The sequence below is a fragment of the Ranitomeya variabilis genome, chromosome 3, assembly GCF_051348905.1.
Source record: "Ranitomeya variabilis isolate aRanVar5 chromosome 3, aRanVar5.hap1, whole genome shotgun sequence".
Classification (NCBI taxonomy): Eukaryota; Metazoa; Chordata; class Amphibia; order Anura; family Dendrobatidae; genus Ranitomeya; species Ranitomeya variabilis.
Genome location: NC_135234.1, coordinates 643,260,526 through 643,283,369, shown reverse-complemented (window position 1 = coordinate 643,283,369; position 22,844 = coordinate 643,260,526). Strand labels below are relative to the sequence as shown.

Genomic DNA, 22,844 nt, shown 5'->3' with positions numbered 1-22,844 from the left:
TTTATTAGCATCTAGCCCAGGAAATCCTTTTGGGCCTAGTAGAATTTGGTGCTACTCAGTAGCGTACTTCACCCATGAAGCAAGCTACACCGCCTGTTTACCTAAGTTTACCTACTATTTTTTTAACTGCATCTGGTCCAGGAAATCCTTTTGGGCTTGGTAGCAATTTCTGCTACTCTGCAGAGTACCCCACCCATGAAGCAAGCTACACCGCCTTCTTTCTTTCTGAATCTAGCCCCTCGGCTCTGGGGTGTCCACTCTCCCTCCAGCTCTCTCCTTCTCACAGGTGGACTACCGCGTGTATTCACACTGTGGCGAATCTTTTGGGCCCAGGCATAAGAAGTCATCGAGGTAATGGATAATATGTGCCGCCTTACAAACGTCCATGACGACACATTCGAGGAAGAAACTAAACACCTCAAATAGTGAGCAGGTTATGGAGCACTGCATGGGCAAACAGCGATCTATGTAGTATGCTCCTTCACAGAAGCAGCCCAATGGAAGGACACTATTCGAAGGCACAGGTAGTAACCGGAATGCCCCCTCAATGTCTGTTTTGGCCATTAGGGTGCCCCTTCCCAACTTCTTGACCCACCTGATTGCCTCGTCAAAGGAGGTACAGTACATAGTACTGTACTTGGTTCCGCGTCGATGTTGTCGTTTACTGATCTGCCCATTGGATATGACAAATGGTGGATTAGTCTGAATGTATTGGGTTCCTTCTTTGGTACAACTCCCAACGGGGGTACCACTACGTCTTTTAAGGAAAGTGTTCTGAATGGACCCACCGCCATTCTACCTAATTTAATTTTTTTGGTCACGGCGTCTGGGTGTTGGTAGGGTGATTTTAGATTTTTACCCCAGCCTTTCTTGATTTTAGAAGGGCATGACATGCCTATATCTGTATCTCCTAATCCTTTTACTCCTCTACCTCTTTTCTGTTCGCATGACTATATGTAGTTGTGACTTTTCCATATGTTTGTTGTGTCCTCTGAACAGTTTGCCAGCTTTTGGACACCTTTTAAGGTGTTTTCTATGTGTTTTCTATGTATTTGTATGTGTTTGTGTTTGCCTCCCATTGGTTTCCATGGGGTTCGACGGTGTTCGTCGAATGTTCAACGAACATTCGTCGAACACTTCCCAGTTCGACGAACCGAACCGAACTTGAACACTAGGGAGGTGGCTCAACACTAATCAGGATGTCAAGGTACTCATCTGAAAAATATGCCACCCGCCTTCCACTGCCTCAACGCGTTTCGCCTTCACGGCTCATCAGGAGGCCCGATACCAGATGGTGTGTCTTGATATGAACCAATGTCTAAACTAAGATAGCCAACCTCCATTTTTCAGTGCCTTACGAAAGTATTTGGCTGGCCCCTGGAACTTTTCAACCTTTTACCACATATCATGCTTCAAACATAAAGATACTAAATGTAAATTTTTGGTGAAGAATCAACAACAACTGGAACACAATTGTGAAGTTGAACGAAATGTATTGGTTATTTTTAAATTTTGTGGAAATTCAAAAACTGAAAAGTGGGGCGTGCAATATTATTAATATTAACTTAATACTTTGTTGTGACAACTTTTGCTGCGATTACAGCTGCAAGTCGCTTGGGGTATGTCTCTATCAGTTTTGTACATCGAGAGACTGAAATTCTTGCCCATTCCTCCTTGGCAAACAGCTCGAGCTCAGTGAGGTTTGATGGAGATCGTTTGTGAACAGCAGTTCTCACACAGATTCTCGACCATGCATCCCCATCCTGGTATGCATGGACTCCTCATCCCTATCCTGGTATGCGTTGTCTCCTCATCCCTATCCTTATAAGCATGGCCCCCTAATCCACATCCTTGTAGGCATGGCTCCTCATCCCTATTCTGTTGTGCATGGCCCCCTCATCCCTATCCTGGTATGCATGGCCCACTTATCCCTATCCTGGTATGCATGGCCCCCTCATCCCTATTCTGGTATGCATGCCCCTCTCATCCCTATACTGGTAGGCATGGCTCCTCATCCCAATCCTGGTAAGCATGGTCTCCTCATCCCTATCCTGGCATGCATTGTCTCCTCATCCATATCCTGGTATGCATCACCCCCTTATCTCCATCCTTGTATGCATGGCTCTTCATCCCTATCCTGGTAGGCATGGCTCCTCATCCCTATCCTGGTATGCATGGAGCCCTCATCCTTATCCTGGTATGCATGGCCCCCTTATCCCTATCTTAGTATGTATGGACCCCTCATCCCTATCCTGGTATGCATGGCCCCCTCATCCCTATCCTAGAAGGATTGGCTCCTCCTCCCTATCCTGGTATGCTTGGCTTCCTCATCCATATCCTTGTATACATGGCACCCTCTTCCCTATCCTGGTATGCATGGCCTACTCATCCCTATCCTGGCATGCATGTTTTTTTCTTCCCTATCCTTGTAGGCATGGCTCCTCATCTCTATCCTGGTATGCATGGATTCCTCATCGCCATCCTTGTATGCATGGCTCCTCATCCCTATCCTGGTAGTCATGGCTCCTAATCACTATCCTGGTGAGCATGGCCCCCTCATCCCTATCCTTGTAAGCATGGCACTCTCATCCCTATCCTGGTATACACGACGCCCATCAGAAAAATATTTTAAAAAAACATCTAACTAAACTTCCTGCACTCCCTTGCAATACCTTATTCTGATGCCAGCAGCTGATTTCTGCTAGTAAGCAGAGCATGGCAGGGACATCATGCGCTGCTTACAAGCAGAGCACAGCTGCCAGAATACTGACTGCTCTCAACGCTAGGACTATGTGCGTGAAGGGCAGTGAGTATTCATTGCTATTAAGGCTACTTTCACACTAGCGTCTTTAGGGATACGTCGCAATGCATTGTTTTGGAGAAAAAAAGTTGCCCGCAGAATGCGTTTTTTCTCCATAGACTTGCATTAGCGATGCATTGCGACGTATGGACACACGTCGTATCCGTCGTGCAACGGATGTGTCGTGTTTTGGCAGCCGCGACGCACAAAAAAACGTTCAATGTAACTTTTTTTGTGTGTCGGTTCCACCATTTTTGAACGCACATGCGTGGCTGAAACTCCGCCCCCTCCTCCCTGGAACTCACAATGGGCAGCGGATGCATTGTAAAACTGCATCCGCTGCCCACATTGTGCTACATTTACCGACGGTTTGCGGTGGCCCGTACCGATGGACTAGTGTGAAAGTAGCCTTAGCAGCAAGTACAGTAGCAGCAGCTGCTGGCTTCCTGCAGTGGCCAGGCAATGATGTGTAACTGCTCCTGAATATTCACTGCCCCCCACACCCATGGGACTGGAGAGAAGCTTCTTAAAGAATAAGTAACAAGTCTGTGAGAGCCAGAATTCTTGCTGGTTGGTAGGTGATCGAATACTTATTTTATCTAATAAAATGCAATTTAGTTACACAGGTCTGCAAAAAAATTTTTTTCAAGAGCTGTTTTGGTTATTCCACGTAATCTTTATGTTTTTAAGTGCGCTGAATCCGAAAATGACCTCCGTTTTGTGATAGGACATCACGTTTTCTGACAATTTAAGTAACTGTTAAATAAGACAATACCTCATAAAGACTCATAAAATTATTTTTTTATTACAAATGTTTCATGAAAATCATTTTTTAACTGCATTGAGCTCACTAACACACACTAAAATTGATTCTTCTTCCCTTTTAGGCTTCTATTGGTACATTTACGCTTGTGAGTAGCATCTGGAATGTCTCTCTGAAGCGTCCAACAGTAGTCTGTAGTGTTGAGCGATACCGTCCGATACTTGAAAGTATCGGTATCGGAAAGTATCGGCCGATACCGGCAAAGTATCGGATCCAATCCGATACCGATACCCGATACCAATACAAGTCAATGGGACTCAAGTATCGGACGGTATTCCTGATGGTTCCCAGGGTCTGAAGGAGAGGAAACTCTCCTTCAGGCCCTGGGATCCATATAAATGTGTAAAAGAAAGAATTAAAATAAAAAATATCGCTATACTCACCTGTCCGACGCAGCCTGGACCTCAGCGAGGGAACCGGCAGCGTTGTTTGTTTAAAATTTGCGCTTTTACTTGGTTACGTGAAGTCCCGGCTTGTGATTGGTCAGGGCGGCCATGTTGCCGGGACGCGGACCAATCACAGCAAGCCGTGACGAAATTACGTCACGGCTTGCTGTGATTGGTCCGCGTCCCGGCAACATGGCCGCCATTAACCAATCACAAGCCGTGACGTCACGGGAGGCTGGACACGCGCGCTTTTTAAAATGGGCGTGTGTCCAGCCTCCCGTGACGTCCCGGCTTGTGATTGGTTGCGCCGCGGTCAACCAATCACAAGCCGGGAGGCTGGACACGCGCGCATTTTAAAATTTTAAAATGGGCGCGTGTCCAGCCTCCCGGCTTGTGATTGGTTGATCGCGGCGCAACCAATCACAAGCCGGGACGTCACGGGAGGCTGGACACGCGCCCATTTTAAAATGCGCGCGTGTCCAGCCTCCCGTGACGTCACGGCTTGTGATTGGTTGCGTCTCCCATGTGACTGCGACGCAACCAATCACAAAGCCGGGACGTAATTTTAAAATCCTTAAGGACCTGAAATTACGTCACGGCTTGCTGTGATTGGTTGCGTCGCCCATGTGACTGCGACGCAACCAATCACAACGCCGGAACGTAATTTTAAAATCCTGAAGGACCTGAAATTACGTCACGGCTTGCTGTGATTGGTTGCGTCCCGGTCACATGGGCGGCACGCAACCAATCACAAGCCGGGACTCACGTAAAGGAAAGAAAAGCGCGAATTTTAAACAAAGAACGCTGCCGCTTCCCTCGGTAAGGTGCAGGCTGCGTCGGAGAGGTGAGTATAGCAATATTTTTTATTTTAATTCTCTCTTTTACACATTTTTACATTAATGTTGTTTCGATACCGATACCCGATATCACAAAAATATCGGATCTCGGTATCGGAATTCCGATACAGCAAGTATCGGCCGATACCCGATACTTGCAGTATCGGAATGCTCAACACTAGTAGTCTGCCATCATTGTAATGCTCCATCTTCCCTGGTATCTTCTTTCCAACTCTTTAATGTCCTGGTGGAATTGTTCACCTTGCTCTTCACTCACAGCTCCCAAATTTTCAGGAATGTTGTCAAGGTGGAAATGGAGGAAATGCACTTTGAAACTCATCAGGCAAACTAAAGTTTGAAATGCTTTCAGCATTCGACCGACGATTTTTTTGTAGTCAGGGTCTTTGTTAGTGCCTAAAAATTTCTCTACGACCTCTTTAAATGCAAACCACCCTTCTTTTTGAGGATGCGTCATGGTATTGATAAGCCTTCCAATGTCTGGTCCGACGAACACACCTTCCTTCAGTTTTGCCTCCGAGAGGCCTGGAAACTTGATGACCAAGTATTTGAAGCATTCTCCATCTTTTTGAAGTGATTTTACGAATTGCTTCATCAATCCCAATTTTATGTTTAGAGGTGGTAGAAGAACTTTATGGGGAGGAACCAAAGTTTCTCAGAGGACATTTTTTTCACCAACTGTGAGCACCCTCGGCTGCCAATTCTTCATGGTCCAGTGATTTTGTTGGTCTCGACTGTCCCAATAACACAGAAAACAAAGGTATTTGGTATACCCAGCTTGTTGCCCAAGCAGCATGCACAAGACTTTCAAATCCCCGCACACTTGCCAACCGTGGTCTTCATATCTAAGTTTACGAAGAACCAATTCCAAGTTCTCGTAGGTTTCCTTGAGGTGTACAGAATGACCTACAGGGATGGAAGCATAAAAACCACCGTTGTGGAGTAAAACTGCCTTGAGACTTCTTTTTGAAGAATCTATAAAAAGACGCCATTGCGCTGAATCATATTGGATTTTGAATTGACCCATCAAACCTTCGACAGTAATGCAATAAACCAACTTATCTTCCTGGGCAAAGTAAGGAACGAACTCGTTTTCACGATATCTGAACCATGAAAAAGACACTCCTGGCAACAATAAATTCTTCCTTTTGAGCCTTGATCCAAGTAACTCAGCGGCATCTTTGGGAAGATTCAAGTCTCTTACCAAATCATTCATCTCCTCCTGGGAAAACAATTTTGGTCTTGTGTCATCTTCAGGGTATGTGCACACGTCCGGATTTCTTGCAGAAATTTCCTGAAGAAAACCGGAAATTTTCTGCAAGAAATCCGCATTTTTTTTTGCGTTTTTTTTCCGTTTTTTTCACTTTTTTTTAGCATTCTGCAAGCGTAATTAGCTTGCAGAATGCTAAAGTTTTCCAAGCGATCAGTAGCATCGCTTGGAAAACTGACTGACAAGTTGGTCAAACTTGTCAAACATACTGTTTGACAAGTGTGACCAACTTTTTACTATAGATGCTGCTTATGCAGCATCTATAGTAAAAGATAGAATGTTTAAAAATAATAAAAAAAATAAAAAAATGGTTATACTCACCCTCTGCACACAGCCAATCTCCTCAGCGGCGTCCGTTCCTATAGATGCCGGTGTGGTTCAGGACCTTCGATGACGTCGCGGCTTGTGATTGGTCGCGTGAGTCACATGAGCGGTCACGCGACCAATCACAAGACAGCGACGTTATCACAGGTCCTGAACCACACCATCTATAGGAACGGAAGAGAGAGCATGCACCGGAGAGGCGGGAACACTTTGGGGGCCATCAGAGGGTGAGTATATCACTATTTTTTATTTTAATTCTTTTTTTTTTTACCAATTATATGGTGCCCAGTCCGTGGAGGAGAGTCTCCTCTCCTCCACCCTGGGTACCAACCGCACATGATCTGCTTACTTGCCGCATGGTGTGCACAGCCCCGTGCGGGAAGTAAGCAGATCAATGCACTCCTAGGTGTGCGGAATCCCTGCAATTCCGCATTTTTAATGAACATGTTGCTTTTTTTTCCGCGATGCGATTTTTTCGCGGAAAAAAATGCAACATTTGCACAAAAAATGCGGAATACCTTGTAAATAATAGGAGGCATATGTAAGCGGTTTTTTTTCCACGTTTTTATCATGTTTTTATAGCGAAAAAAACACGAAAAATCCTGAACGTGTGCACATGGCCTCAAAGTCAGAAGTTAATTCATCATCTGGATCAGGTATGACTCCACCTTCATCGGAGCTAGTTATCTCTTTCAAGGTAGCAGGGGCCTTGGGTACTGGTATATGTGTGCCATGGGAGATGGGATGAATTGCTGAGTGAATATTGGGGTATGAAATGGAATGCTTCCATTTTGAATTATACCCTTTCACATTGCATGAACAAAAGTAACAATTGTCACTATGGTTCTTTTGTCCTCGCCATACCATAGGAATCCCATAACAGCAAGCTTTTTTCTTACCCTTGAACCAATTTCGGAGGTCCTCAACACACCGTTTGCACACTTTATGAGGCGCCCAAGCTTTATCTTGATCTCCAAGCTTTAGTCCGAAATAAGCGAAGTATACTTTTTTCACAAAGTTTGTAAAATTCAGCTGTTGCTTCAACACTGTATATTCACCACAAATGTAACAGAAACTGTCAGGCGAATTAATACACTTCCGCGGAGCCATAATGCTAATTTTGGGAAACACGGTTGAATATGACGAGCTAACACGAACTGAGATGAAAAAGTGTGAACAGGCGAGAACCAAGATAAAACAATTGAATCAAGCCCGGGCATGTCAGAGCCTGCTCGTTCAGCTTGCAACATGTTGATGCTGGTTTCATTAGCTCACTCTGAAAGTTATTTTCTTTGAAAGTTATATTTTTTGGCATTGTTTATCTTCAATGCATTGATGTGAATTAATTAATAGTAATTTTGACTTTCAAAACCCTAAGATAAAAAAATACCCAAAATTGAGAAAAAATATTCTAAATTTGAAGAGATTTTTGCATTTTATGGCAAATCCTGACGTCCAGGATTTTTTAAAATTTTTTTTCGTTTTCAGCACACCAAAATACATGGAAATTAGATGAAAATAATCAAACTGCTTTTTAGTCGCAGACCTGTGTTATTTAGAAATCATACAATGTGATTTTCTGTTTTTTTATTTTTACATTCTGTCTCACAGTTGAATTGTACCTACGATAAAAATTACAGACCTGTCCATTCTTTGTAGGTGGGAAAACTTGCAAAATCGGCAGTATATCAAATACTAATTTTTCCCACTGTACATGTTATGCTTCAAATGGTTGATTCCTTATACTGCATATTTATAAATATGCCTATGTTTATAAATTTAGTCTGTGTTCGCATTATATTTGCCATTGCGTTCAGTGGCTCCATTGGGGCTTATGTTTGGATCCTTCTCAAAATGGGATTTGGAGTATGCACCAACAGGGTCGTTGACTATAATATTACAGATGGAGTCATGTCTTTTGTTATCCCTTTATATTTTATGATGTGGCACCCCTGAAGCCATGTTCTACATGTAACGGGTGTCCAATTGGCCTGTACAAACTAACTGGTTGTGGCCACTAGTTGTCTTGAGTTATTGCGGAGCTTGACAGTGAGCGTACCAGAGTAAATATATATGTATATATATATATATATAACTTCGGGTCCTCTGGGAGTTTGAGGGAGTTTGGGGGTTCCATGCACGCAGAATCTTAGCTGTTCCCAGCATTTCGCTTTTCTGGACTGAGAGTTCAGATGTTGCTTCTGGGATCTGTTGTAGACATTTTTCCAACTTAGGGGTCACTGCTCCAAGTGCTCTTATCACCAGTGGAATCATTGTTGCTTTCACCTTTCACATCTTCTCCAGTTGTCCTGAGAAATCTCCAGCTTCTCATATTCCTTTTTTTCTGATGTTGCTGTCACTTGGCACTGCCACACCTATTATCATTGCTGTCTTCTGATCCTTGTCTACTATCACAATGTCCAACACCTCCTTATCCATCTGGATCTTGAAGTTCTGCAGGATTTTAGCCCTTTCATTCTCCACAACTTTCTCTGGGGTCTCCCACTTGGACTTAGGGGGACTTAGTCCATATGCTGTGCAGATGTTCCTGTATACAATTCCCACTACTTGATTGTGGCGTTCAGTATACACTGTTCCTGCTTGCATTTTGCATCCTGCCACTATGGGTGCAGAGAAGAGCGACCAAGGTTATTAGAGGACTGGGGGGTCTGCAATACCAAGATAGGTTATTACACTTGGGGCTATTTAGTTTGGAAAAACGAAGACTAAGGGGTGATCTTATTTTAATGTATAAATATATGAGGGGACAGTACAAAGACCTTTCTGATGATCTTTTTAATCATAGACCTGAGACAGGGACAAGGGGGCATCCTCTACGTCTGGAGGAAAGAAGGTTTAAGCATAATAACAGACGCGGATTCTTTACTGTAAGAGCAGTGAGACTATGGAACTCTCTGCCGTATGATGTTGTAATGAGTGACTCATTGCTTCAATTTAAGAGGGGACTGGATACCTTCCTGGAAAAGTATAATGTTACAGGGTATATACACTAGATTCCTTGATAAGGCGTTGATCCAGGGAACTAGTCTGATTGCCGTATGTGGAGTCGGGAAGGAATTTTTTTCCCCATGGTGGAGTTACTCTTTGCCACATGGGGTTTTTTTGCCTTCCCCTGGATCAACATGTTAGGGCATGTTAGGTTAGGCTATGGGTTGAACTAGATGGACTTACAGTCTTCCTTCAACCTTAACCCCTTCCCGACATTTGACGTACTATCCCGTCGAGGTGGGGTGGGCCCGTATGACCGCCGACGGGATAGTACGTCATAGCCGATCGGCCGCGCTCACGGGGGGAGCGCGGCCGATCGCGGCCGGGTGTCGGCTGCATATCGCAGCTGACATCCGGCACTATGTGCCAGGAGCGGTCACGGACCGCCCCCGGCACATTAACCCCCGGCACACCGCGATCAAACATGATCGCGATGTGCCGGCGATGCAGGGAAGCATCGCGCAGGGAGGGGGCTCCCTGTGGGCTTCCCTGAGCCCCCCGCAGCAACGCGATGTGATCGCGTTGCTGCGAGGGTCTTACCTCCCTCCCTGCCTGCTCCAGACCCGGATCCAAGATGGCCGCGGATCCGGGTCCTGCAGGGAGGGAGGTGGCTTCACAGACGCCTGCTCAGAGCAGGCACTGTGAAGCAGCCTGTACTTCTCGCAGATCGGTGATCTGTCAGAGTGCTATGCAAACTGACAGATCACCGATCTGTATTGTCCCCCCCTGGGGCAAAGTAAAAAAGTAAAAAAAAAAATTTCCAAATGTGTAAAAAAAAATAAAAAAAAATATTCCAAAATAATGAAAAAAAAAAAAAAATATTATTCCCATAAATACATTTCTTTATCTAAATTAAAAAAAAAAACAATAAAAGTACACATATTTAGTATCGCCACGTCCGTAATGACCCAACCTATAAAACTGCAAAAAAAAAAAAACGAGGCAAAAAACAACGCTTTATTACCATACCGCCGAACAAAAAGTGGAATAACACGCGATCAAAAAGACTGATATAAATATCCATGGTACCGCTGAAAACGTCATCTTGTCCCGCAAAAAACAAGCCGCCATACAGCATCATCAGCAAAAAAATAAAAAAGTTATAGTCCTGAGAATAAAGCGATACCAAAATAATTATTTTTTCTATAAAATAGTTTTTATCGTATAAAAGCGCCAAAACATAAAAAAAATGATATAAATGAGATATCGCTGTAATCATACTGACCCGACGAATAAAACTGCTTTATCAATTTTACCAAACCCGGAACGGTATAAACGCCTCTCCCAAAAGAAATTCATGAATAGCAGGTTTTTGGTCATTCTGCCTCACAAAAATCGGAATAAAAAGCGATCAAAAACGGTCACATGTCCGAAAATGTTACCAATAAAAACGTCAACTCGTCCCGCAAAAAACAAGACCTCACATGACTCTGTGGAGCAAATGTGGAAAAATTATAGGTCTCAAAATGTGGAGACGCAAAAACTTTTTTGCTATAAAAAGCGTCGCTGGTTTCACACTTGCGTTTTTGTCTGCAGCGTTTTTTGCACAAAAAAACGCATGCGTTTTTTCCCTATATTTAACATTGAAAACGCATGCGGTTTTTTTGTACGCGTTTGGTCGCGTTTTCAAACGCATGCGGTTTTTTTCTGCATGCGTTCATTTTCAGAAATACAACCTGCAGTATTTTCTTGCGTTTTTAAGCACATGCGTTTGTTTGCGTTAAAAACGCATGCATTTTTATCGAAAAAAACAGAAAACACACTGAAAAGCCACCCACCACCATCAAGGTGATAAAGGGATCCAAACCCTAACCCTAACTCTACCCCTAACCTCACCCCTAACCGTTTAATGAACATTTTCTGACAGTCATAGTGCCACGTATTTCAGTGCCACGTATTTCAGTGCCACGTATTTCAGTGCCACGTATTTCAGTGCCACGTATTTCAGTGCCATGTATTTCAGTGCCACGTATCACGTATTTCAGTGCCACGTGTTTCAGTGCCACGTATTTCAGTGCCACGTATCACGTATTTCAGTGCCACATATTTTAGTACCACGTATTTCAGTTGCACGTATTTCAGTGCCACGTATTTCAGTGCCACGTATTTCAGTGCCACGTATTTCAGTGCCACGTATCACGTATTTCAGTGCCACGTGTTTCAGTGCCACGTATTTAAGTGCCACGTATCACATATTTCAGTGCCACGTATTTCAGTGCCACGTATTTCAGTGCCACGTATTTCAGTGCCACGTATTTCAGTGCCACGTATTTCAGTGCCACATATCACATATTTCAGTGCCACTTATTTAAGTGCCACGTATTTCAGTGCCACGTATTTCAGTGCCACGTGTTTCAGTGCCACGTGTTTCAGTGCCACGTGTTTCAGTGCCACGTATCACGTATTTCAGTGCCACGTATTTCAGTGCCACGTATTTCAGTGCCACGTATTTCAGTGCCACGTATTTCAGTGCCACGTATTTCAGTGCCACGTATTTCAGTGCCACGTATTTCAGTGCCACGTATTTATGTGAATATCACTTATTTCAGTGCCACTTATTTAAGTGCCACGTATTTAAGTGCCACGTATTTCAGTGCCACGTATTTCAGTGCCACGTATTTCAGTGCCACGTATTTCAGTGCCACGTATTTCAGTGCCACGTATTTCAGTGCCACGTGTTTCAGTGCCACGTATTTAAGTGCCACGTATCACGTATTTCAGTGCCACGTATTTCAGTGCCACGTATTTCAGTGCCACGTATTTCAGTGCCACGTATTTCAGTGCCACGTATTTCAGTGCCACGTATTTCAGTGCCACGTATTTCAGTGCCACGTATTTATGTGAATATCACTTATTTCAGTGCCACGTATTTAAGTGCCACGTATTTCAGTGCCACGTATTTCAGTGCCACGTATTTCAGTGCCACGTATTTCAGTGCCACGTATTTCAGTGCCACGTGTTTCAGTGCCACGTATTTAAGTGCCACGTATCACGTATTTCAGTGCCACGTATTTCAGTGCCACGTATTTCAGTGCCACGTATTTCAGTGCCACGTATTTCAGTCACGTTTAGGGTTAGGGTTAGGGGTAGGGTTAGGGTTAGGGCTAGGGTTGGAGGTAAAGTTAGGGTTGGGGCTAAAGTTAGGGTTGGGGCTAAAGTTAGGGTTAGGGTTTGGATTACATTTACGTTTGGATTAGGGTTGGGATTAGAATTATGGGTGTGTCAGGGCTAGGGGTGTGGTTAGGGTTACCGTTGGGATTAGGGTTAGGGGTGTGTTTGGGTTAGGGTTTCAGGTAGAATTGGGGGGTTTCCACTGTCCAGGCACATCAGGGGCTCTCCAAGCGCGACATGGCGTCCAATCTCAATTCCAGCCAATTCTGCGTTGAAAAAGTAAAACAGTGCTCCTTCCCTTCCGAGCTCTCCCGTGCGCCCAAAAAGGGGTTTACCCCAACATATGTGTTATCAGCGTACTCGGGACAAATTGAACAACAACTTCTGGGGTCCAAGTTCTCTTGTTATCCTTAGGAAAATAAAAATTTGGGGGGCTAAAAATCATTTTTGTGGGAAAAAAAAGATGTTTTATTTTCACGGCTCTGCATTATAAACTGTAGTGAAACACTTGGGGGTTCAAAGTTCTCACAACACATCTAGATAAGTTCCTTGGGAGGTCTAGTTTCCAATATGGGGTCACTTGTGGGGGGTTTGTACTGTTTGGGTACATCAGGGGCTCTGCAAATGCAACGTGACGCCTGCAGACCAATCCATTTAAGGCTGCATTCCAAATGGCGCTCCTTCCCTTCCGAGCTCTGTCATGCGCCCAAACAGTGGTTCCCCCCGACATATGGGGTATCAGCGTACTCAGGACAAATTGGACAACAACTTTTGGGGTCTAATTTATCCTGTTACCCTTGTGAAAATACAAAACTGGGGGCTAAAAAATCATTTTTGTGAAAAAAAAAAAGGAATTTTTATTTTCACGGCTTTGCGCTATAAACTTTAGTGAAACACTTGGGGGTTCAAAGTTCTCAAAACACATCTAGATAAGTTCCTTGGGAGGTCTAGCTTCCAATATGGGGTCACTTGTGGGGGGTTTGTACTGTTTGGGTACATCAGGGGCTCTGCAAATGCAACGTGACGGCTGCTGACCAATCCATTTAAGTCTGCATTCCAAATGGCGCTCCTTCCCTTCCGAGCTCTGTCATGCGCCCAAACAGTGGTTCCCCCCCACATATGGGGTATCAGCGTACTCAGGACAAATTGGAAAACAAATTTTGGGGTCCAATTTATTCTGTTACCCTTGTAAAAATACAAAGCTGGGGGCTAAAAAATCATTTTTGAGAAAAAAAAAAAAAATTATTTTCACCGCTCTGCGTTATAATCTGTAGTGAAACACTTGGGGGTTCAAAGCTCTCAAAACACATCTAGATAAGTTCCTTAGGGGGTCTACTTTCCAAAATGGTGTCACTTGTAGGGAGTTTCAATGTTTAGGCACATCAGGGGCTCTCCAAACGCAACATGGCGTCCCATCTCAATTCCAGTCAATTTTGCATTGAAAAGTCAAATGGCGCTCCTTCCCTTCCAAGCTCTGCCATGCGCCCAAACAATGGTTTACACCCACATATGGGGTATCAGCGTACTCAGGACAAATTGCACAACATTTTTTGGGGTCCAATTTCTTCTCTTACCCTTGGGAAAATAAAAAATTGGGGGCGAAAAGATCATTTTTGTGAAAAAATATGATTTTTTATTTTTACGGCTCTGCATTATAAACTTCTGTGAAGCACTTGGTGGGTCAAAGTGCTCACCACACATCTAGATAAGTTCCTTAGGGGGTCTACTTTCCAAAATGGTGTCACTTGTAGGGAGTTTCAATGTTTAGGCACATCAGGGGCTCTCCAAACGCAACATGGCGTCCCATCTCAATTCCAGTCAATTTTGCATTGAAAAGTCAAATGGCGCTCCTTCCCTTCCAAGCTCTGCCATGCGCCCAAACAATGGTTTACACCCACATATGGGGTATCAGCGTACTCAGGACAAATTGCACAACATTTTTTGGGGTCCAATTTCTTCTCTTACCCTTGGGAAAATAAAAAATTGGGGGCAAAAAGATCATTTTTGTGAAAAAATATGATTTTTTATTTTTACGGCTCTGCATTATAAACTTCTGTGAAGCACTTGGTGGGTCAAAGTGCTCACCACACATCTAGATAAGTTCCTTAGGGGGTCTACTTTCCAAAATGGTGTCACTTGTAGGGAGTTTCAATGTTTAGGCACATCAGGGGCTCTCCAAACACAACATGGCGTCCCATCTCAATTCCAGTCAATTTTGCATTGAAAAGTCAAATGGCGCTCCTTCCCTTCCAAGTTCTGCCATGCGCCCAAACAATGGTTTACACCCACATATGGGGTATCAGCGTACTCAGGACAAATTGCACAACATTTTTTGGGGTCCAATTTCTTCTCTTACCCTTGGGAAAATAAAAAATTGGGGGCGAAAAGATCATTTTTGTGAAAAAATATGATTTTTTATTTTTACGGCTCTGCATTATAAACTTCTGTGAAGCACTTGGTGGGTCAAAGTGCTCACCACACATCTAGATAAGTTCCTTAGGGGGTCTACTTTCCAAAATGGTGTCACTTGTAGGGAGTTTCAATGTTTAGGCACATCAGGGGCTCTCCAAACGCAACATGGCGTCCCATCTCAATTCCAGTCAATTTTGCATTGAAAAGTCAAATGGCGCTCCTTCCCTTCCAAGCTCTGCCATGCGCCCAAACAATGGTTTACACCCACATATGGGGTATCAGCATACTCAGGACAAATTGCACAACATTTTTTGGGGTCCAATTTCTTCTCTTACCCTTGGGAAAATAAAAAATTGGGGGCGAAAAGATCATTTTTGTGAAAAAATATGATTTTTTATTTTTACGGCTCTGCATTATAAACTTCTGTGAAGCACTTGGTGGGTCAAAGTGCTCACCACACATCTAGATAAGTTCCTTAGGGGGTCTACTTTCCAAAATGGTGTCACTTGTAGGGAGTTTCAATGTTTAGGCACATCAGGGGCTCTCCAAACGCAACATGGCGTCCCATCTCAATTCCAGTCAATTTTGCATTGAAAAGTCAAATGGCGCTCCTTCCCTTCCAAGCTCTGCCATGCGCCCAAACAATGGTTTACACCCACATATGGGGTATCAGCGTACTCAGGACAAATTGCACAACATTTTTTGGGGTCCAATTTCTTCTCTTACCCTTGGGAAAATAAAAAATTGGGGGCGAAAAGATCATTTTTGTGAAAAAATATGATTTTTTATTTTTACGGCTCTGCATTATAAACTTCTGTGAAGCACTTGGTGGGTCAAAGTGCTCACCACACATCTAGATAAGTTCCTTAGGGGGTCTACTTTCCAAAATGGTGTCACTTGTAGGGAGTTTCAATGTTTAGGCACATCAGGGGCTCTCCAAACGCAACATGGCGTCCCATCTCAATTCCAGTCAATTTTGCATTGAAAAGTCAAATGGCGCTCCTTCCCTTCCAAGCTCTGCCATGCGCCTAAACAATGGTTTACACCCACATATGGGGTATCATCGTACTCAGGACAAATTGTACAACAACTTTGGGGGTCCATTTTCTCCTGTTACCCTTGGTAAAATAAAACAAATTGGAGCTGAAATAAATTTTGTGTGAAAAAAAGTTAAATGTTCATTTTTATTTAAACATTCCAAAAATTCCTGTGAAACACCTGAAGGGTTAATAAACTTCTTGAATGTGGTTTTGAGCACCTTGAGGGGTGCAGTTTTTAGAATGGTGTCACACTTGAGTATTTTCTATCATATAGACCCCTCAAAATGACTTCAAATGAGATGTGGTCCCTAAAAAAAAATGGTGTTGTAAAAATGAGAAATTGCTGGTCAACTTTTAACCCTTATAACTCCGTCACAAAAAAAAATTTTGGTTCCAAAATTGTACTGATGTAAAGTAGACATGTGGGAAATGTTACTTATTAAGTATTTTGCGTGACATATGTCTGTGATTTAAGGGCACAAAAATTCAAAGTTGGAAAATTGCAAAATTTTCAAAATTTTCGCCAAATTTCCATTTTTTTCACAAATAAACGCAAGTTATATCGAATAAATTTTACATTTAACATGAAGTACAATATGTCACGAGAAAACAATGTCAGAATTGCCAAGATCCGTCAAAGCGTTCCAGAGTTATAGCCTCATAAAGGGACAGTGGTCAGAATTGTAAAAATTGGCCCGGTCATTAACGTGCAAACCACCCTTGGGGGTGAAGGGGTTAATAACTATGTAACTATGTAACTATGTAACTATGTGCTGGACTGTTTCTGAGGTTTCTTTGCATAGCCTGCACCTTGGGTCTTGTCTTGTGTGGTAGATTCCTGTTTCTATGGATCTGGTACTTAGTGCTTGTCTTGTGTCGCTATTATTAGTGCCTCTGTGGTGCCTCAGAATCCAGCTTTCTCCAGCCATTGGTAGGGTTTCTTCATGTCAGCCATCTCCATTATCTGTCGATGGTACATCCAATGCAGCGGCTTGTCTTGCCATGGTGCTTCATTTCCTGTTCTTCTTTCCAGATCTGTTGCTGCCTTAGGCTTTCAGCATCTCAACTTTTGGTGCCATTTTTGTGATATATTCCTTGATACTCCTTGTTTCATCCGTGATGGTAGCTTATGAAGCCTCAACCACCCTCCTTTCTGCTGGCATGCAATCTTTGTGTGTTACACTTAGGGTGGAGACATCCATGCATTGACTACCTTGCCTCTCTTTAATACCAACTGACCGCACTTCTCCAGTCCGAAGGACATTCCGATGTTTTCGCTGTAGATCCTTCTCAGGTGGATTAGTGAATTGATGTCTCGTTTTGCGCATACAGCTTGATTCCATCCATGTAGAGGAGGTGGCTGATTGTAATAATTATAGGGGATAACTCAGGAGACTCTTTGCATGGAACAAGACAACTACAGGACACAGTTTTATAAGTGGTAAAATCTATATTATCACATGGTGATTCAAACAGGTGCAGAGAGAAACTCAAGTCCACAACACTTGGTGTAAATATTAAACGCAGCTTAGCAGTCTATAGGAAACTTCAGAGGAAAATGCAATCAAGCAGAAAGTCTATGCAGCACAGTTATTCTTGAGGATACTTGACACGAATAAATCCTTGTCTTAGTCCAAACACAGATAGATAAGCTTATAAGGCAGTTCAAATAATATCTTAGCTCAACCAGGGAGGCCTGGTTAATAGTCTCAGGTTTTTGCAGAGTAGAAACAGCTTACATGTCCAGCAAATGCAGATGGAAGTAAACACGAGCAGCAGATGAAGGAGGATTACTGGAAACTGGTGTATGCATCAGGAACTCAGAGCAGAGTAGCAGGATCACCACACAGGTTCACAGGAGCAGGTATATAGCCACGGAGTAATCAGAGGTCAGGAGCTGGATGCAAGGCAGAATACTCTAGCACAGACTGAAGGCTGGAGTGGAGTTTTATAGCAGGAAGACACAGTGCACATGAGACCAAAGACGCCATCTTGGAAAAGGGCAGTAATGCACAAAAGGTAAAAAATGTTCAGAGTCCTGACACTGATGGTGCTTCCACTCTTGAACTTGTAGCCATAGCCAGACTCTGTAATTATCTGACTGAGGGGGTTCAAGCCTATGCAGAACAGCAATGGGGAAAGTGCATCACCTGGGTATATGCCACATTTAATGGTCATTTGAGCTAGTTGTCTTGAGTTGACTTCCAATGTTGTTCTCCATAGCCCCATTGAGTTTCTGAGGAAGGTTCTAAATTTTCTGTTGACATTGCAGAGAGCCAAGCATTCACAAATCCATGTGTGTGGCATTGAGTCATAGGCTTTCCTGTAGTTAATCCAGGCTGTGCTGAGATTGGTCTGTCTGGCAGGTTATTGGGCAGTAGTTGGATGGAACTTTTCCTTTGTGAGGAACCTTCATGATCAGCATTGTTCTTCCTTGTGTTAGTCAAGCTGGGTGGTGGCCTGCTTCTAGCAGTTGGTTCATCTACTTTGCCATGCGTTCATGTACTGCTGTTAATTTCTTTAGCCAGTAGGTGAGGATTTTGTCAGGACCAGGTGCTGTTCAGCTCTTCATGTTCTTGACCCGGTGTTGGATATCTGCTTCTGTAATGGTGACTGATTCTTGCTCTAGGTGGTTGCTGTGTTTCATTCTCGAATCTTGCAGCCACATTACACCTGTGTTGTGTGTTTTTTCCTTCTCCCATATGTTCCTCCAGTATTGTTCAGTCTCTGCTATTGGTGGAGTTGATACCTTTATGCATTAAAATCGCAGGTGTACAGTGCCGGCAAAAAATCTTTACACTTTTGCGACAGAATTGTTTTTACATGTAAAATCCGCATCATTATTTCACTTCTTAAAAGTGTACACAATGGGGGAGATAATGAAAAACTTTCTAATGTTAAAACTGGCTCAGTTGCCCAAAGTTGCCCATAGCAGCCAATCAAAGCTTCACTTTTCAATACTAATTGTAATGCATTATTCACAATAAAACACTTGAATGTTAAGATTTTGTGGTTTCACTGAACTTGTAAAGATTGTTTTTGCCGGAACTGTATATACTTTACGTTTACTGTGAGCTGCCCAATATCCAAGAAAATAGCGAAAGCAGCCATGGCGTTGTCCATCAATCACTAGTCATGAACATGATGTGTCTTTTTTTTAGCCATATTTATTCACTGGTATACAGTGATTTTGGTGCCAAAGATGTCGGAACGGTTTTATATTAAGTTTATGGTGCCGATTAAGAAAATGACTTCAGTTTTACCAGGCTCTACAGGTCCTTCTCAAAAAATTAGCATATAGTGTTAAATTTCATTATTTACCATAATGTAATGATTACAATTAAACTTTCATATACTATAGATTCATTATCCACCAACTGAAATTTGTCAGGTCTTTTATTGTTTTAATACTGATGATTTTGGCATACAACTCCTGATAACCCAAAAAACCTGTCTCAATAAATTAGCATATCAAGAAAAGGTTCTCTAAATGACCTATTACCCTAATCTTCTGAATCAACTAATTAACTCTAAACACATGCAAAAGATACCTGAGGCTTTTAAAAACTCCCTGCCTGGTTCATTACTCAAAACCCCCATCATGGGTAAGACTAGCGACCTGACAGATGTCAAGAAGGCCATCATTGACACCCTCAAGCAAGAGGGTAAGACCCAGAAAGAAATTTCTCAACAAATAGGCTGTTCCCAGAGTGCTGTATCAAGGCATGGTAAGTCTGTTGGAAGGAAACAATGTGGCAGAAAACGCTGTACAACGAGAAGAGGTGACCGGAACCTGAGGAAGCAGTGGACTGAGTCTGGTGTGGAAACATCCAGAGCCACCGTGCACAGGCGTGTGCAGGAAATGGGCTACAGGTGCCGCATTCCCCAGGTAAAGCCACTTTTGAACCATAAACAGCGGCAGAAGCGCCTGACCTGGGCTACAGAGAAGCAGCACTGGACTGTTGCTAAGTGGTCCCAAGTACTTTTTTCTGATGAAAGCAAATTTTGCATGTCATTCGGAAATCAAGGTGCCAGAGTCTGGAGGAAGACTGGGGAGAAGGAAATGCCAAAATGCCTGAAGTCTACTGTCAAGTACCCACAGTCAGTGATGGTGTGGGGTGCCATGTCAGCTGCTGGTGTTGGTCCACTGTGTTTCATCAAGGGCAGGGTCAATGCAGCTAGCTATCAGGAGATTGTGGAGCACTTCATGCTTCCATCGGCTGAAATGCTTTATGGAGATGAAGATTTCATTTTTCAGCATGACCTGGCACCTGCTCACAGTGCCAAAACCACTGGTAAATGGTTTACTGACCATGGTATTACTGTGCTCAATTGGCCTGCCAACTCTCCTGACCTGAACCCCATTGAGAATCTGTGGGATATTGTGAAGAGAAAGTTGAGAGACGCAAGACCCAACACTCTGGATGAGCTTAAGGCCGCTATTGAAGCATCCTGGGCCTCCATAACATCTCAGCAGTGTCACAGGCTGATTGCCTCCATGCCACGCCGCATTGAAGCAGTCATTTCTGCCAAAGGATTCCCGACCAAGTATTGAGTGCATAACTGAACATTATTATTTGATGGTTTTTTTGTTTGGTATTAAAAAACACTTTTATTTGATTGGTCGGGTGAAATATGCTAATTTATTGAGACAGGTTTTTTGGGTTATCAGGAGTTGTATGCCAAAATCATCAGTATTAAAACAATAAAAGACCTGACAAATTTCAGTTGGTGGATAATGAATCTATAGTATATGAAAGTTTAATTGTAATCATTACATTATGGTAAATAATGAAATTTAACACTATATGCTAATTTTTTGAGAAGGACCTGTAGTTTTTGAGATATTTAATAGTTCAATAATGAATTAATTACAGTAGAATCAAAAAGTCCCTTTTATAAGCCTACAAATTGAAATGCAAAATAATTATATAGGATATTTCATTACCTAAGACACTGTTAAAGAGTCAAGCAGATTAAAAGACCAAAAGCTATGGCATTTTCTATCGCACACAAGTTGAATTGGGGGAATGCATTATTTTCATGGATGAATTGTCCCAAAAGCTAGAACCAGTTCAGCAAAAGTAATGGGATCTTAGAATTTAGCACCCTCAAAATATCTTAAATTTATTAAAAAAAAACCTTGGCACCTGAATTTTTATTTTTGTAGATCTGTGTTCTGTATTGAACTTTTAGGGTGAGTAGACTTCATTATTTTGACAAAATCTTCAGTTTTTAGCTGTTATTTGGAATTATGTTTTTTTTTTCAGTATTGCTTAGTTACATGTAAAAAAACCTCACCTTCAATCGCTGATCACATTGCAGGTTAAAATTGCATCTCCCATCATGTGGCTCCTTCTGTTGGTGGTATTTGTCCTGATCTTCTTGTACAGATGGCATAGACAAAGTCTGATTCTGGAAAATCTCACCGACAAATATGTCTTTATCACTGGATGTGACTCTGGATTTGGAAACCTATTGGCAAAGCAGTTAGATAAACGTGGAATGAAGGTCCTGGCTGCTTGTCTGACCAATCAAGGGGCGGAAAACCTAAAGAAAGAGACCTCCAGTAGACTGCAAACAATAATATTGGATGTTACCGACAGCAAAAGTGTAAGCGCTGCTGCCGAAAAGGTGGCCGCTACGGTTGGAAGTAAAGGTAATCTATTATTATTCCATTTTTCTTTAAAAGGATAAAGCGGTTGTCTAGGAGTAGAGCAAAGGTTTCTCTTTTTTTCATTTTTGTTCTAGAAATGGTGGCATATCTGTTGCTTCCTCTTTTTAATCATGGAAAATCACCTTAGTCCTGTTGACTTTCTCCTAATATTTGAAATTGTATTATGGAGCAGTAGCCTTGCATACACATTTCTGTCTGGCTACTACTGAAAATTTGTACAAAACACAAAATTAAGACAAGGATATTAAACTGTCATCTTTGTTTGCAGTGCATCAAGAATAAAAAAAGAAAAAATAATGGTGTTATTAAGGTGCTGTACCAACGCATATCTCAGATCAATCTGCTCACAGTTACATTGACGCTGCAGGTTCAGCACCTACCTGTCACTTAAATCTTTGTATTGTCATTCACAGACCGAGATGATCACTAGCATTTTCTTTTTTTTCTGTAGTAGTACACCTCTATCAGATTTATGCCTTTTTTATACCTATGAGGAATGTGCTGTGTGCTTGTGAGGAAGTCCATGTGGCCATGTCTATTGTCATAAGCCCACTCTCTGTCTTATGAAATATTCAGCAGTGAGTGAATTGGTGTCAGTGGTGTCAGGCATTTTTTTTTGCTATCCCCACAAATCAAATAACAAATTGTTCGAATTTGTCACGACTTGCACATTTCAGGAAATTTGACTCGAAGTCTATCCACTCAGCTCTAGTTTCTAGTGAACCACTTTACATAAACATACTATTTGTCATCTGGACATTGTTTTCAGAGGTGCCACTTTTGAGGGTAATTATTGTTATCACACCATTATTTTGGAACCAAAAACTTTGGGGACACTGTTTTGGCCATTTCTTGAATTTTGGTTCAGTTATCCTGAAAAAAAAATGGAAAAGTAGGTTGGTAACCCTGTTGTAAATGCTAGTAATTTTGCATAATAGAACAATGAAAGCCATGTCCGATTACTTTGTAGGTGGATTAAATACTCTTCATTTCTCAGGCCCAAACAATCTGGGGGGACATCAGCAGCCCCACAAATAGATAAAGTATGGGATCATTGCTGTCAGAAGCTTGCAGAATTCAAGGCTGAGACTCTTGCCTCCTTTGAATCCCTGCGCTGGACTGGTAGCTTTACATTCGT

The 22,844-nt window shown here is 42.6% G+C and overlaps 1 protein-coding gene across 1 annotated transcript in view; it reads left to right on the top strand.

The window, feature by feature from the left end:
* The window catches only part of LOC143816821 (retinol dehydrogenase 7-like), a 368,622-nt gene that overhangs the window by 300,818 nt on the left and 44,960 nt on the right, over nt 1–22,844 (top strand). Inside the window, exon 2 of the mRNA XM_077297690.1 lies at nt 21,355–21,688. Coding sequence (XP_077153805.1) covers nt 21,355–21,688 — 334 coding nt within the window. The remainder of the gene's footprint in view (nt 1–21,354; nt 21,689–22,844) is intronic.